Source organism: Miniopterus schreibersii (genome assembly GCF_964146895.1).
Source record: "Miniopterus schreibersii genome assembly, chromosome: 1".
Classification (NCBI taxonomy): domain Eukaryota; kingdom Metazoa; phylum Chordata; class Mammalia; order Chiroptera; family Miniopteridae; genus Miniopterus; species Miniopterus schreibersii.
In genome coordinates this window covers 194888899-194907123 of record NC_138101.1, presented here as the reverse complement: position 1 = coordinate 194907123, position 18225 = coordinate 194888899, and the positions used below count along the sequence as shown (strand labels likewise).

The 18225-nt window shown below is 34.9% G+C and overlaps 1 protein-coding gene across 1 annotated transcript in view; it reads right to left on the bottom strand.

The window, feature by feature from the left end:
• PPP4R4 (protein phosphatase 4 regulatory subunit 4) overlaps positions 1 to 18225 on the bottom strand; it is a 74428-nt gene that overhangs the window by 4880 nt on the left and 51323 nt on the right. The window contains exons 15-24 of the mRNA XM_081132997.1: positions 15568 to 15673; positions 13748 to 13895; positions 10020 to 10164; positions 7478 to 7519; positions 7303 to 7377; positions 5125 to 5191; positions 4615 to 4698; positions 4229 to 4322; positions 3105 to 3175; positions 1701 to 1848 (exon numbers count right to left, since the gene is read on the bottom strand). Coding sequence (XP_080989123.1) covers positions 1701 to 1848; positions 3105 to 3175; positions 4229 to 4322; positions 4615 to 4698; positions 5125 to 5191; positions 7303 to 7377; positions 7478 to 7519; positions 10020 to 10164; positions 13748 to 13895; positions 15568 to 15673 — 980 coding nt within the window. The remainder of the gene's footprint in view (positions 1 to 1700; positions 1849 to 3104; positions 3176 to 4228; positions 4323 to 4614; positions 4699 to 5124; positions 5192 to 7302; positions 7378 to 7477; positions 7520 to 10019; positions 10165 to 13747; positions 13896 to 15567; positions 15674 to 18225) is intronic.

The following is an 18225-nucleotide window of genomic DNA, read 5'->3' as shown; positions in this document are numbered from 1 at the left end:
ATGTTAAATAAGCTGCTGTGATGCCAATATTCCTCCTCCTTCCTAATATTCAGAAGAAACAAACCATGTGATTTGATAGCAGAGTATTTGTTTCTAGATTAGTGTTTTTAAACAATTATACATATAATTGATTACATAATTATTAGTATTATTATATATTACATCTATTGAGCAAGAGAAAATTCGGTCTATAAATAGGAAAAGCATGCTCAACAATGCAAGAACAAATAAAAATAGTAATCTGAAATAAAGGAGAGTTGATATAAATATATGGAGTTACAATGGTCTTTATTTTTAAAAAGTCCTATGGCATTTAGAAAAATACGTTGAGAAGAGAATGAAATATATCCTGCTGTAATTAAGTATGTTCTTCACAAGAATTCCGGGGTAATCTTTTGAGAGGAAGAAGGTTAGAAGTGATAGAGAGGACGGATCGCAGGATGCCAGAACAGGAAGGCACCGTGGACGACAAACCAGGCGTCAACATGGAACGCCCGCAGCTACTTAGCTGCCACTGGAACCAGGGCAAAGGGCTCCAGCTCTGTGCTCTCTACAGACCATGACCCTGTCCTAGCTCTATTCTCATGACTTTTAAATGAATCGACCATAGTATAATCAATCATTAGAGCAACTGTTTCAAAGAGCATTCTCTGTAAATAAAACTATCCTCTATATTAACACTACTAATCTGTAATATCAATATTATTTTTCTCTATTCCCTGTTACTTTTTTCTGTGTTATACAGTCCTATTTCCTTGAGCTCCTTTCCATAAATTTGTTTCTAAGTTTTGAATGAATCTTAAATAAATCTATATTTGTACATATTGATAGCCAATTAAAAATTTAGAGTAAGTTATAATATAGTTCAGTTCCTAAAACGAACACCCCATATGGAGTTCCCACTAAAAGATGGATGTCATAAACTTTATTAGAATATTCATGAATTAAGTGACATATGTCTAAAAGAAAATCTGGATCCTGTTTAAATTCTCTTTTAATCAGAAGATTCAGGTGTGCTATAGAAAAGAGTAAACCTATAAGTATAGTTTGGGCAGCCTGGATGAATCACTTCTACTGTGATATGACCTGTCATCATCATGATCCTTATGAGACTACCCTCTCCAGTGTTTAAGCTAAAAAAAGAAAGGCTTCAGCAATTCAAACAAGATACCAATAGCACATAAAAAGTAATCATGGGGGAAAGGAGAATAGAGGCCCTTTATAACCTCAACTTTGAGGACAAGACTGGTGTACAGAAGTCTCCCACTTACTGACCCACAACTCTGGACTCCATGCTACAGTAAGATTTCGTTAAGTGGCAGCAGCAGCACCCATCTTTCTGAGTTCTGGGTGATGAAACACTATCCACGTAAGCTAGCTGTTCAAAGAGATGCAATTATACCCCGTGTCTTCTCCAATAAAGTCCCTGAATGCAAACATTTCACAGACAAAAAAATCTCGGATATCAGTGGGAGCCATTTAAGTTTCTTACTGATTTCCTATGGTTGCCAAGTCTTTCCATATACATGTCATTTTATATAAAGTATTAACATAACAGAGGCACGTGTGCTAGTAATCCCTTTTAATTCAGAACATTTCCTCATTACATTTTCTGTTCTTGGGAAATTACGTGGGAAGGAAAGTGCGCTGAGAAAAAGAGTAGGATGACACACTCAGCAGTACATCGCTGGGTTACTTACAAGGTGGCCTTACGTAGTTGCGCATCTTTACCTCCACTGCTCTTCGGATCAGCTGAGTTGCCTGTGCCACGGGAGGTGCTTGGGAGGGGATTATTAGGAGAGAAGGCCGCTGGAAGACTGCTGGCATTACGAGTCCGGAACGAGTCATCTGAAAGTAACACATGCACAGTCGGACGTGCTGAATTTACTAAGAAAGGTGGGAACCTGAGAGAAGAAAGGTTAATAGTAGCTGACATTTTTTCTTTTTAAATCAATTTACTAGGGTATAATTTACACAGAGTAAACTGCATCACTACCAAATGTTTTCTCCTGCCCCCTTTATCCCTCCCCGTCCCGCACCCCCAGGCAACCACAGGTCTGCCTCCTGTCACTAGAGATTTGTTTGCATTTCTAGAATTTTGTATAAATGGAATCATACAATATGTACTCTTTTTCTGTCTGGCTTCTTTCATTCAGAATAATTATGTTGAGGTTCATCGATGTGTATATCGATACTTCATTCCTTTTTATTGCTGACTGGTATTCCATCGTATGGATATGTCAAAATTTGTTTATCCATTCTCCTATTGATAGGCGTTTGGATTTTCCCCGTGTTTTTGACTGTTACAAATAAAGCTGCTGTGAACAATCACGTGCAAGTCTGTGTGTGGATGTAGGTTTTAATTTCTCTTCAGTAAAAGCCTAGGAGTGGAATTGCTGGACACACAGTACGTGTGCATTGAACTTCGTAAGAAACGCCCAGCTTGCTGTCCGAGGTAGCTGTACCCCTTGGGTGTCCGCCAGCAACGTGCACGCGTTCGGGAGAGCCGCTCCCCATCCGCGCCCCAGACGCCGAGCCTCCTCAGCTGCAGTAGCTGGAACCAAGCAGCTCGACTGGAGCACAGCCATCCCCGCTCATTACGTGTTGTCTGTGGCTACTTTCACTCGACGGTGGCAGAGTTGAGTAATCGTGACAAAACCAATATGGCCAACGAAATCTAAACTATTTATTATCTGGCCCTCGACAGAAAAAGTTTTCTTACCCATGGTATAAAGTTTCAAATATATAATATCAAGTGTTTAGCTGCATATTATCTATGGTAAAGCCCTAATGTTTTTAACTAACTTACATACGGCAAAAAATTTTAGTCTGTGCCTCAGCAGGTCCTCAGACTGTGGCAAAACTTATCCTATAATTTTGTCTTTTTTCTCTTTTCAAAAGTATTGAACTCTAAGTCTTGATACAGTGAAAACAAAATAGTATAATCAAGTATTTTCTCAATTGCTAGGGAAAAATGTAATTTCTCAATTTGATAAATATATAAATTTAGGAAAAACACTGTATCTAGAAATAAATTGGTCATTTAAAGAAAATCATATTTTATTGAATTTAGCAATTTTTTGAGGAGTTCGGATTCCACTTACCAGTTAGTGAAATCATAGGAGTCTTTGCTAACCCTGAGGCAGACGGTGAATATGCAGCTGTAGAACTTTTACTAGAAAAGAACATAATTAACTGTAAAATACAAGGACATGCTTGTTTCAATCCCACTCATCAGCACTTAATCTTTTATTTAAAATGCTTTCCCCTGCTTATGAAACATGCTTGTTACTTCTATTTCTCATTTATGTTTTCTATTACATGCCTAACAACAATTATTTTGTCTATAACTTAGAAGCATTTGCATAAACTTCTTCTGCATCAGAAAAACAGTCTTTTGATGCTCGGCCAAGACAGGTAATATGTATGAAATTTTCTTGGAAATATCTTATCTTTAGTTCTAATCTCTTTTGTCCACATGGAGATCATCCTATTGGCTAGGAGCTCTAGATAAACCTATTGATGATGTCCTAAAATATAGCTAAAAATCTGAATAAGCTTTTCTCTAATAAAAGAAAAACATGGCTTTTTGCCATAACATATTATCTTTCTTGATAAATACTTTCAAAGACTTTTATGTTTCCTTAAAATTACTTTGCTTGTTGGTTGATGTGCAGCTATTACACTACATGTGTATAACACATGTAAAATATATTGTTCATTTAATTTATTCTGATTCTTTCCTAATCTTTACTGTTTATAATTTTGTCTGCCTGGCTGAAGGAGAAACTAGACATTCATTTATTGTCAGCAGAACTCAGCTGTGATCACTTTGCCACAGAAACATGTCAGAGGCTTCCTTACAGACAGAAACAATTTTAATAGCAAATAAATGTCCACATCCATTTAGCAAATGAAGCATGTCCATACCCATTTAGAAGTTGAGTGGCACATGCGATATAGCACCACCTTCTTCATAAAACAATATATGGATTCTATGAGGCCATTATATATTGTCATGGCAGTAGTCTTCCTGGAATACCAGGTCCTATTTTTATGCAAATTGGTAGACTTTTTTTAACAAAGTCTTTACAGAAAAAAACTTAAAAATTATTTACCTATAGAAAACTCACAATCCTGATATTTACAATACTGTAAATATCTCATATACACAAAGATGTATGACTATAAAATAAAAATTTATATGTGAATAGCTGGTAGATCATACCTAGAACACTTGTCTAAGTTGCCATACTTTGCATGAAAAGCTTGGTTATTAATAGACTGGCTTCGAGTCAATTTGGATTTCTTGATTTCTTTGCCTAGAGTAACAAGCAGAAGGAAAATGCAATTGTTCAGTTCATTTTAGATGCCCAGCCCCATTCCCTCGCCAGCTCCCACCATTTTCAGTAAAACAGATGGGTCTGGCTTCCTTTCCTTAGTTTGAGCTAATCGGAGTATCTCTCACCCCAACTGTCCAGTAAAAACTATAAAACAAACAACAATGAAAGGAAAATGGTGCTTTAGAATAAAATATCTCATCTAAGAGAGTGATTTTCCTTGTGCTTAATTTTTATAAAAGGAAAACAGGAGACATAAAAAGTTGTTTCTTACTTGTTGATGGGGTGCTGGAAGAGGGCCCAGGAACAGAAATGGGGATGCTCTTGGGCAGAGCTGTTGGTGTCTTTGTGTCTCTACCTAAAATAAACTCTGTTTTAAGGGCTGTAATTTCCTCTGGGTTCTTATTAATCTCCATAAACATGCAAGACAACACAGAAAAAATGAAACACTATCCCTTGCTAAATGGCACTCTTTCCCAAAGATTCTTCCTTTGCATATTTACATATGTCAATCTTAATTATTCAGTAATCAATTTCACAATCTTATTGCTGTTATCACTTTCCTTTGAAGGACCTGAAGCTCCACACTAATCCCTATCATTTATTCATGTATTCTTAACATCTATACAACATTAAGTGCCCAACTTTTGAAAATGACTTTTAAAAATAAATGAAAGAAAAGCAATTTTCCATATAAAATTAATAACTCAACATGGTCTTTCAGAATGCCAGGATTAAAATTAATTGTGTGACTTAGTAGTGAAGACATAAGAAAACCACTTACGTTTCTTTTCAAAGGTTTTTTCACTCATGGGCCTTCCATCATGTTGCTTCTCTTTCTCTAATTGTTCCTATTATTAAAATAGTATCTGAGCATTAAAGGTAAGCATAAATAGATTTAGAAAAATGTTCTAATCTAATGAGCAATTAAGCTTTAGAGATACAAATATTGTTTACAAAAATTCCTTTAAAAAGTACTTTTTTTCCAAATTAGTGTCTAAAGAAGTCCAGTTTCTTTCAGATTTGTGGTTTGTTTTTTAATGTCTATAGAATTATGCCTTTGGGGATTTGTTAAGCTAAAACAATGGGTTTAGTATCATTGTGGGAATGAGCTTTTATTTTCTAGGAGGTATTTACTGATTCTCATTAGCAAAATATTTGTTACTATTGGTCATTTCCATTTCTGATTGGTAAATAGCAAAATAACGTTTTTCTTTAAAAAGATTGATGGGTGCCGGGCCAGTGTGGCTCAGCGGTTGAATATCGACCTATGATCCAGAAGATGATGGTTCGATTCCCAGTCAAGGCACATGCCCGGGTTGCGAGCTCAATCCCTCATGGGGGGCATGACCAGCAGATCAATGACTCTTATCATTGATGTTCCTCTCTCTCTTTCTCCCTCTCCTTTACTGTCTCCGAAATCAATAAAAAAGATATATTTTTAAAAAAAGATTGATGGGTGCCAGGTGGAAGGGGTCAATGGGGAAAAAAGGACATCTGTAAAGGTTTTTTTAAAAAGAAAAAGAAAGATTGAGAGAAAAGGAAATGGTCTTTGGGACATTTAAAAATGTTTTACTGTAGTGTAATATACATAAAGTGCACAAATTATAAGTGTACAGCTCAATGAATTTTCCCAAAATGAACACACCTATATAGCCACACTAGCTCACAAATCAGGGTGTAAAACATTACCAAAACTCTGGAGTCCCTTATCCCAAAAGAATAAGTAGGCAAGAAAGTCAATAAACATATCAAGTTCTAAACAAACTATATATATAGAGCACTACACTCGACACCAGGAGAACACACATTCTTCTCAAGTGCACCTGTAAAATAATGAAAAAGATGTCGAAGATAGACAAAATAAAAGATGTCCATGTAGACTTGGACTGCATAAAAAGAACCAAATGAAAATTCTAAAACTGAAAATAAAACATGTAAAACTGAAAAATAAAATATCATTAAGAGTATCTGCCAACAGTAGTGTTATCTATTTTCTCTACCTTTTCTTCTATTATCTTGACCATAATAATCATAGTTATCTTGAAGTCCTTGTCTGCTAACCCCAGTATTGGGGTCATTTATGGGTCTTTTTCTATTGCCTGATTTTTCTCTTAGGCTTAAATCATTCAGTCCTAAAAATTTTTAGAGCACTCTTATTCTCAATCCTGAACTAGAAAGTGAAATTAAAAATTAAAATTCCATTTACAATGATGCCAAAAACATAATATACCTAGAAATGAATCTAACAAAAGACTTCCTTGAACACTGCACTTAACACTGAGGAAAAGTAAAGAAGGCTAAATAAATGGAGTGGTAGAAAATGTTCATGGATTAGAAGACTCATGTTAAGATGACAATTCTCCAAATTGATCTGCAGATCAATCCTAATGAACACAATCCTCACAAAAATTCTAGCAGGCTTTTTATAGAAATGAACAAACTTATTCTAAAACTTTATATCAAAGTAAATTATGATGATGGAAAAAAGCATGACAAAAAAAGATCACATAATATATTATTAAATTTATATAAATTCTAGTTGCAAACTAATTTGTAGTGACAGAAACTAGATTAGTGGTTTCTGGGGACTAGAATAGAAGATATGAATCATAAAGGGACATGAAGAAACCTTTAAGGGAATGGAAATGTTTGGTATTTTGGCCGTGGTGATACTTTCATAGATATGTACGAATGTCAAAATTCATCAAATTGTACACTTAAAATGTATGCAGTTAATTGTATGTCAATAATATTTCAATAAAATAGTTTTAAAAGCTTTTCAAATATCGTTTTCCTTACAGTTCATAAAATAATGGATTTCAAAAGATCAGGACTCTTTAGTCATTTAGGAAGAAAAAAAGTAGTGTAAAATGGAAATAAATTATTTACTGGTTTAATAACAAGCACATTTAATATTAGTCAGAACAAATATGTGTCCGTCCATGTGAAAACAACATACCATTTCCAAAAGAAGCAGTTCTTCTCTTTCTTTCTCTTGATCCAACAAATCTTTCTCATAAAACTTTTTCTGAAACTAAGTTTAAAGTTTAAAATGAAGTTGTCAAACATGAAGGATGTGTATATGTCAACTTTTAAATATGCCTTTTAACATAAGGTAAAGAGAGTGTACTTACAGCATCCATAGACATTTCCATTCTGTCCAACTCTAACACAGTCTGTAAAGAAAGTTTTTTAAGTTATTCAACAATAAGTAAATCAACCATCATTTCACAAAAGACTCTTTTTCCAGAGAGAGTTTCAAATAAGAGACTTCTGCACTATGTGGAAGGCTAAATTAGAAAGCTTTTAAAGTTCTTCCCAATTCTACACTGTATTTTTTATTTTTAATCAGTCTCCCTATATTAATGCCATGATCTATTTAAACTTTTAAAGTTTTTAACTGTAAGAAGAGCAAATCTAGAGGAATATTTTAAATACTAAATATATGCCATTTAACTAACTTCTAATGACTCCCAGTGCTACTGTTCTGAATTTTCAGAAATACAGTATAACTTAAATTTTTAAAAAATCTTTTAGCTATATATATGAAGTAATCTATCATTTGGCTTAAAATTCTTAATTCCTTTCCTTTCCAGAAAAACTTTTGATCCTATGGCACTCTAACAAATAGAAAAGACTTGATTCTGAAAGCATTCTCTCAATTTAGTATTTGTCTTTCAGAATACATTAATCTGAAACAAATTATTTCAGTCTAACAATGATGCATCTACCCGAGGGTTCTGTCTCTGAGAGAGCAGAGTACTTCTCCACAGAAGTAACTCTAATGGGCAAAATAAGGTACATCTACACATTCATATGCCAAAGCTATCCATTGCAAACATAATATTTATTTAAAGCTTTATTTTTATGCTGAAATTTATAAAAATTTATGCCATGAAATATCTTTTAAGATAAAGTTACTTCCCATCTAACAAAACTAACTAGAGTCAGTGTTCCATTTTTATCTGCAAGCTTTGTATAGCTTCTCTCAAAGGATCCTATACCAACACTTCAATTTGATAACATTATACTATAGAATTTTATGGGACAGATTGACTTCATACTTAAAATAAGAGCTGTACTCCAGAATAATCCATTATAGGTTAGTAATCCATTAATTATATCATTTCTGTATCTATTTATGGGATTAGCTTATGGGGTAAGCTGATAAATTCAGAGAAGTAACTAACCCTCTTCTGTGTATTATTTTATTATTTTTAGCATGTTAACTTCATTGCCTAAACTTCTGTAATTAAATGGCAAGGTCAGAAATATTTGGTAGAAATGTGTGTGTGTGCGTGTGTTTAAATTTAGATGCATGTCCAGACACTCAGTATTTCTGGTTATTTCAGTTGATGAAGAGAATTCACATCTCATAAAATAAATTATATTAATTAATAGTAAATTATCAAATCACTTTATTAAAATGTTCCTCATGTAACAATGATTTCCAAGGGGGGAGGGGGACAACAAAGAATTCTTTTTTCTCAAATCAATGCTGTTATTTAAAACATGTCCTGAAGTTCACATTCAGATTCATAAAAGCAACCACTTTAATTTGACTTAATCTTTTTTTTTATTAAATATATCTTCATTGATTTCAAAGAGAGGAAAGGAGAGGGAGAGAGAGAGAGAGAGAAACATCAATGATGAGAAAGTCATTGATCAGCTGCAGCCCGCAACCCGGGCATGTGCCCTGACCGGGAATCGAATCCCAATCACCTGGATCCTAGGTCGATGCTCAACCGCTGAGCCACGCCTGGCCGGGCTAATTTGACTTAATCTTATAAAAACATTAACTATATATAGAGCATAAAAGAGTTTTTGTAGACTCAAGTATTTTAAGGTTTGACTTCACAAACCGAAATTTTTACTGTTTTATAGTTTTCCAACATTCCCAAACAATCCATATAATAAAATCACATACCAAAACAAAACAAAACAAAAACCATAAGACACAATGTTACATTATTGAAAAAAAATGCACTCAGGGTAAGAGATCTATACTCTAGTCCTATTTCTGTCACTAATATGATCTTGAGCAGACACTTAATATTTCTCGGTCTAGACCTTCTGTAAAGTCAGACACTGAATTAACTCGGAGGGCTCCTCCATGGCTAAGTGTCTATCAAATGTGACTTTCCCATTTTACTAACAACGTTTTCCCAAATTAGAACTGCTTGTAAATAAAGTCTGGTGAATGAAGTATTTATTAGTTGAACAGTACTTACTAAGCACCTAACATGTGCCACACTTTCTCTTGTAGAGCTTATATTACTAGTAATAAAAGTTTAATGTCTAAGTGCCAATGTTCATATCCAACTGTAGCACCCATCAACCAAATCAGCTAATTCTGACTACTCTAACAAGGAAATAAATATTTTAACATAGTGCCATCCCATCAAGTAAAATAGTGAAGATATAATTAACACTATCTCTTTTTTAAAAATAGCTGATTGATTTTTAAAGAGAGAAGGGAGGGGGAGAGAGAGAAACACTGATGAGCTCCTTCCTGTACAACCCCTATCAGGGATCCAGCCCGCAACCCAGGCATGTGCCCTGACCGGGAATCGAACCGGCAACCTTTCGCCCAACCAAATGAGCCACACCAGCCAGGGCTAATTAAGACTATCTTAATGCAAGAAATGCAAATGTTGTGGCAAGTGTGATACTTACTCTTTTTATAATAGCCAGAACATCTTTATCTTTTTCTTGACACAGAAGTTTTCTCACACACATTTCTAACTGCTGAAGTAGATGTTTATCTGCAGGGATCTTCAGAGTAGATTTCACTTTGGGCAACAAGTAGCAAAGTTTCATTCTAAAATAAATTAAATACTATTTACTTTTGAGTAAATTTATCACTTAAATTTAATAACTGAATAGTAATAGTAACATAAAACTGAAAGCAAATCCCAGCTGTAGATAGCCTGAGAGTTCATTTATTCTGCAACAAATGTTTATGGAGTGCCTATACCGAGTCAAGCATTCATTATTCGGGGTGCTAAGGTACACTGTGAGTAAAAACACAAAGTCCTCTGCTTATCATACAGCTTACCTGCTAGGAGGGTCTAGGCAGAGGGAGTAAACTAAGGAAAATGTCTGCCAGACAGTGGTAGGTGCTGTAGGGAAAAATAGCATGGGGAAAGAAGACGGGGAGTACCAGAGGAGGGGGGCAAGCTACAACTTTAAAACAGGTGGTCAGAGAGGGTTTCAGTGAAGGTTTCACTGAAAAGATGACTTTTAAGCAAAGACCTGAAAAAAAAAAGCCACATGACCATCTGAACATTACAGGCAGTGGCTGCAGTAAGAGCAAATGTCCTATAGGGGGAGCCTGCCTAGGCGTTGTCCCAAACTAGCAAATTGGCTACAGTGGATAGAACCACAGCACAAAGGTGAGATTAGCATATTTCTGAGCAGTAGTAGGAGGCCAGCTCATCCAGGGCCTTGCAGGCCAGTTTCAAGACTGGCTTTTATTTTAAGGGCAATGAGAAGCCATGGAGGGTTTGAGCAGAGGAGTGAAATGATCTGACAACACTGTGAAAGTACTATCTGGCAATTGTGTTGAGACTAGACTGCAGGTGGTCAAGGACAGAAGAAAGGAAACAACAGGGGAGGCTCTTTTAGTAATTCAGACAAGAATAACAGTGGTCTGAACCAGATGGTAGCTGAGGTGGTAAGAAGTGTTGGATTCTGAACAAATTTTGTAAGCGGCAGGATGTGCTGAGGGATTGGAGGTAGAATGACAGAAAGGAGGTAAGGTTTTGACCTGAGCAAGTGGAAAGATGAAATGGTTATTTACTGAGATGGAGAAGACCTCAGGAGCAAGACGGGGGTTTATTTTGGACACATTAAGTCAGAGGTGCCTATTAGATATTCAATGGAAATCCTGAGCGGGCAGTTGGTTCAATGAGTCTTCTGTTCAGGGTAGATGTCCATGCTGAGTCAGGAATCTTCAGCATATAAATGATTTGTAAGCCAGGGGTGCAGCCTGAATAGAAGAGGTAAAAGGACAGAGTCTGGGGCACAGTCACAGTCTAGAAGCAACAAGCAGACTGAAGAGTGCCAAGAGGTGAGAGGGAATCCAAGAAAGTGCAGAAAGCCTTCCTGGGAGGAGGCAGTTCAGAGGAACATTCTGCTTGGCTCAGCTCAAACTCCACTGCTTTGTAGGCTGGCTTTGGAGAGGGATGCTAGACAGTTGTCCGTTTTATGGCTGCTGTTTCATTTATCCATCTGAATGCTCTCCAGATATTGTTTTTATTTCTGTGCCAAACCTTATGGCAGCTAAATCCCATGCCTGTGGATTTCAGGGCGCTTTGTCAGGGCCATCAGTTAGGGCTCTTCTCATGCAGCAAGATTTGCTTCCTCTTCAACCCAAACGAGGAGAGCTCCCCCTCTGAGTTCCCAGCTCTGCAGGCGGCTATGATGGTCTCACACGCATTCAGCGCTCACCATGGATACTGTAAGCCTGGCGATATGTTCTCTAAGATGTCCCAGTGCCCCCAAGAGAATTTTTCTCACAGTTCAAGAGAAGGCTTCTTTGAATACCAACAGTATTCTTCCAGCCTTGATATTGTCTAGACTCAATGAATTTAAATTTTAACACTCACTTAATGAAAAGCAAACACAACAGTGTATGCACACTTCATTCGTTATAACCCAAGTCAGGCCTAGCAACCATATATTCAGCAGAAGCTACACAAACTATAGTAATAGTTCATCTCTATGAGAATGGGGGGTCTGTGAAATTATAGATTTTGAGATTAGGGACAACACCTTTCTGGTAAACTACATTATATATGTATATTATCTCTGGTTTATCTCAGAACACTCTATGAATTAGACACTAAGAAAATGGATGAAACAAATTTCATAGAATGATATTCAGTAAATCCTCATTTGGTTTTTTCATTGGCAGGCTGCTATCTCTTAGAGCCAATGTTATGTTATTAGTCACATTGCCCAGAGTAAAGATGATACCATTTCCTTTCAAATAATTTCTGTCAAGTGCCTGGAAAGTGATAATTCATCACATTGAAAGCTGCCTTTCTACAATCACAACTTCAATTTGCAAAATGTTAACAATATGGTCAGATCCATTACTTATTTAGCAAGAGCTAAATTCTAAAGAATTACCAACTGGTTCTTTAAATTTACTTTAAACCTCAAGTCAAGGAAACCTCACCTCTCATTTATACAGCACAGAAGAGATGCACAAAATACTGCAGCCAACGCAGCAGCGCTTTCTGTATTTCCTCACACTAAGAATACAATATAAAAACCAATCTCTCAAGCTGTTCCCCTTAAACGATGCTCACAACATTTTCAGGTTGAACTTTTCAACATCTTCGAAGATTCTTCTTGGTATATTTTCTCTCAACAGCAATACTATCAGTCTACACTTATTGTCTTGACAATTCTTCGTGTTAATAAGTGTTATAATGTGTAACATGCTGCCTGCAATTCATGTGAGTTATAAAAGATGCACATACATAAGTCACAGCATAAAACTAAATGTGGTTAGCATGTGAAAACTCAGCAGGGTGCTCTGGAGTTCCTCTGTCCAGGGAAATTTGGTACCTGACTTTGTGTCTCTCCCCCCTACAGACCTGAGGTCCTCAGGTTCAGAACAGAGACATGGAGCACAGAACACAGAAATCGAATGGCTGAGCTGCTAAAGTTCTCTTCAACTCATTACGCAATGTACAAATAACTCTCATGGAAGAGTGTGTCCGTACTAAACGCCACTGAACTAGTCACTTACAAATGGTTAAAGTGGTAAATTTTATGTTATGTATTTTTACCACAATTAAAAGGAAGAAATAATATGCTTATTTTGGGATGGGAAAAAAGGGCAAAATATATTTATTGGGGTTTTTGCAGTTTATAAGCAAACCATTTTCAGGCCTGTTCCATCTAATCAAACAGTTAATCAACTGCAATTAACATCTATTGGATTTCAAAAATGTAAGACAACTGAACATCGGAAAAGGCAAGAAAGAGACTTCAAAGCAGCCCTACTTCTATGAATAATCGGGCCCTAAAAATGCACAGATCCACTCCAGTTCAACTCTGAAGTATTTTTTCTTTAGTCTTAGAAGATAGATAAATTAAGAATATCTACTCAACCTTCTCTTGATGCCAATGTGTGTACCCAAGGGTCCAGAGAAGTCTGCCAGTCTTGCGCTGACTTATTGTTCTCTCAACCCAGTAAATAAAAGACTAGAAACAGTGTCCGAGTCCAACTGAAGCTCCATTAATTAGTCTACCAAGAATTTCAAAGCAAATATAAATTCTTTACTTGATTTTTTAATTGACGAAGAAAAAGATTTTGCATATATTCATTATAGTAGATGCATTAAAATACCATTTTTTCAAATATTTTCTTGGATTGGTAACCATACCTCACATTTGCTACTGGATCATGTGTCAGTTCAATAGCAGGTAGAAAGAAATATTTACAGAAAAATGATTTGGAAAAGATCTCTATAATAAATTCACAGGTATCCAAAAATCGAAGTCTACTCCAATAACTTTTTCCTTGGCCCAGTTCTAGAAACAACAACAAAAATTTATCATAAGTTTAATTTTTCCTACACGAAATTACATGACAGAATCAGACACACAAAACCCATGTCAAGTTTCTTTATACCCACAATTTGTTTATCAAATACAAGAGGTAAGAGAAAAAACCACATTATATACCCCAGGTATATAGACCCTCCCCCAAATTAATAATACCACACAAAAAAAAAAAAACAGAAAAAAATTTACTAAACATTGCATTCAATCCCATTAGCATTTAGTAAATATTGAACGACTATATCTACTATTTTGATCACCCACTATGTGCTAAGTACATATTATCTCATTTAATCCTGAAAAGCAATCCAATGGGATAAGCACATATATCCCTCATAAAAGATAAGGACACTGAGATTCAGAGACATTAACATCGAAGAGCAGGTAAGTACAGAGCTAGAATTCAAATGCACATATGTATAACTTCAAAATCTTTTAGCAATCAAATTAACTTTTCTTCCTCTTGTTTCCGTAAAAATGCTTTGAAGTGAATAAAGTCGTATGTAAACACAGTACTATTTAAATAATTCAGATCAAATTTAAAGGATATTTTTCTACCTTATATAAATGTTCAAAAGAATAATTCTTAATATTTAAAACCAAATAGAATCTTCTTTCAAAATAAAAAATTTTAGCCCTGGCCAGGAAGCTCAGTTGATTAGCGGGTCATCCCCATACACCAAGGTTACAGGCTTGATCTCCGATCAGGGCACATACAAGAATCAACCATGAGCACATAAGTAAGTGCAACAACAAATCAATATTTCTCTCTCTCTCCCCCCTTCCTCTCTCTCAAATCTATCAATAAAAATTAATAAATAAAACATTTTAAATGGAAGGTCCCACCCAATGAAAAATAAAAATTTAATTAAGATAGACTAAAAAACTAAAGAGTAAAGTATACTAAGCATAACTTTTCATAAATGAAATTTTATGTACTCTAATTTTTTGAAAAGCAGCAATCCATACTTAAAATGGTAAACTCCAATAACCAGAAAATCCCTTTACCCACTTAGGCTGGACAACAGTTTAATAAAAGCTTTAAGACATTATGGTCAAAGCAAGTATACAATAATTAACAAATTCACTAAGTAGATGTAGGCCACTGTTCTTAGAATTAACACTTTCACTAAAGGTTTCTGTCTTGATTTTGGCCCTTAGCAAATTAAAATAACTTTGCATTTGTTAATTGACTTAATTTTTTAAAGATATTATAAACCACCTAGGTTCACCAGATTCATATTTCTGTGTGCTATCAACTCTATTCAAGGAAAAAATACTCACTCTGTTAATATTTAAAATAGAAACATAAAATAAATGCTCAGATTCATGGATATTCTGCTTATATTTTAGTTCCAAATTCTATTTCATTAGGGGAGAAACTAGGCTTTCAACAAAAGTATACATATTTTAATTTCTCGAGTATAGAAATTCACACACAAAAAAGGCCAGAGTAATTATTACTTTCATTTAACACTGCTCTGATCCTGTCATAAAGATTTCTAAAACAAACCAAAAAAATTAACTGTAAAACAGCCTAACTATTCATGGTAAAACGATACATAAGTCAAATATAACGAAGGCCAACCATTTTGTTTACTTTAAAAAAAAAAAAGAAAAGAAAGAAACAATGATTACTCACGTTCAATTAATTTTTGAATGATCTCATGCCTCTGTTCTTGTTTACGATTATAACGTAGAAAAATGCATAAAGTTCGTGAAGCTGCCTTTTGGACAGGTAAGACTTTCTTGAAGAGAGAAGAAAGACAATTAAACCAGTATATTAGCGTATATACTGAATAATTTGGCCCCACAAATCAATTTGAAGTTATTGAGTAAAAGTATAGCTATATGCTTCTCAAATCACTGTGCTCATATTCCTCTGGAGGTGTCTTCATAATTTAATGTCAACATCATCCAGGCAAATCAACTAATGCATCACATTACAAAGTTAATTTAATTTGGCACAGTCATTTCCAAGCCATCCAGATTTGATTCATATTTAACTGTCATTTCCTTGCCCCTTCATCTTAGGTGACAACCTCCCCAAATATATTCTCTTAGTCATTCTCTGGACCTGTCACTCGTTTATTCAACAAACTTTTGCTAGATCATTCCCTAAGTCAGGTACATCACCAAAAATGTGCCACTTCTACAATATAAATTTAGAGATCCCATGATCAGGTATATTCTATCCTTTTGGCCCATTTCTGGCTCTTCAACCTCAATGTCATTCATTGAGATCCCTGGTCCATGACACAGATAGAGCTTAGAATCCAAAGGACACCATGTCACTCTAATAGGGTACTAAACGCTGTTGTCTTTTGAATCTCTGTCACACCACTGGTAACAACCTCAATTCTAAATGAATTCAACCATCCACCTCTACTAGGTTTGAGTTCAAAGTATTTATTGGAGAAAAAACTCTTAACCAGATATACAGGGTAGGTTTCCAGTTGCAAGTTCAAGAAACACAGTTTATTCTTGTATTATTATTGAGTAATTATTGTATTATTTCCCATATGAACAACTGTAAACCTACTTTTGCCCCAGCCTGTATTGTGTCCAGTATAAGTTCATGTTCATCATCTTGACTTACATAAGTATTATAATATTCAATTCTTGAAGATCCAGATTATTATAGTGGGTAGCTTTGAAATTCAAATAGAATAAAACTTTACATTGCTGAGAGAATATTGCCGGCTACCTGGTCTCATATTTTACACAAGCTGTTTCCATTGCATGAGGTATTATTCTGAGTGGTATTTTTAATATATTGAATGTAAAAAGAAAATGTTCACTAGAAATTAGACCAGGAAATACAAGTAGTGCACAAACAGAAATACCACGGGAATTTTAAAAATTTTAGATACATGAACTAAATAAAAACATGTTCTTCTTTTGTTTCATTTTGCATATACTAATAGAGTTTCAAATGAATATATACTACTCATATGAAAATATGCATATTTTGTACCTTACAGTATATAATATACATTATAAAAGGTAAATTAGCTTTTGGGTCAAAAATCAGAGATAAATGCAATCATATCAAAAGTACATAAAGCTTAAAGATGTTGGGACAATCTTAGCACACAAAGAATGGCTGCAATTGGTTAAAACATTATTTAATATAAAAAAAATTAGTCTAAAAGAGAGACAAAACCAAAAATAAAATTCATTTGTCACCAATGAAAGTCGCTTCTGCACCAACTCCTAGCTCTAAAAACTGAGAGAGGGAAAGACTTAAGAGTTCACCCTGTCTTTACAAAGGAAAATGTATTTCAGGGTGATCAAATAGCTCAAGTGGGTAAAGAAGAGCATTTCTTCACAAAAGAATGTCATAAAAAAATGTAGAAGAAATGATAGAATTTTTTAAAATCACTCTTTTGCAAGTTCTAATGAAATAACTGATTCAGGTAAGAATTATCAATGGAAGCTAAAATTAATGGGTAAAAGATTTATAGGAAATTGGGTGTCAGCTTCAGATTACAAAGCAAATCACAAGAGAGAAAGCACAATTTTGAAATGAACCAACAAAGCTGTTACCACCTGCAAAGCCATCCTTGGGTCACTTATAGAGGGACAACCATTCAGATACACTGCAACATAAAATACACAGTAGCACTTATGAAGTATTCTTGTCAAAAATGTTTAACCTAAAACTCACCAAGCCCTTAGATCTAACTTCCAGTTTACAAGAAACATGGAGAATAGATGAACAAGTTAACCCCATGAAGAAGCAATCTGACAAACACAGAGTTAGAATATTCCACAGGACAACTAAGTCTTTTCCAAATTCAACATCATAAAAAAGTGGGGGGCGGGGGACCTGTTCTGGATTAAAAGATGTAACAACCAAAGACAATATATAGACCTTAATTAGATTCAGCATGGAATAAAACAACTGTAAAACACATTTGGGGGATAATTGGTAAAATTTTTAAATGGGCTGGATATTAATGATATTAAAGAATACTTGTTCATTTGGCTAAATGTAATAGTTGTATTGAGATTATATAGAATGTCCTTTTTTAGAAATGAATATTGAAATGTTTAGAGATAAAATATATTATCTATAATTTTAAATTCTTCAGCACAGTGAAACAGAAAATGCAAATACAGATGTCCTCGACTTACGATGGTTTGACAGGATTTTCAGCTTTACAGTAGTGCAAAAGCAATACATAGTAAGTTAGAGGAGATATTTAACACTTTATTATAAAATGGGCTTTGTGTTAGATGATTTTGCCCAACTGTAGGATAATCTAAGTGCTCTGAGCACATTTAAGGTAGGCTA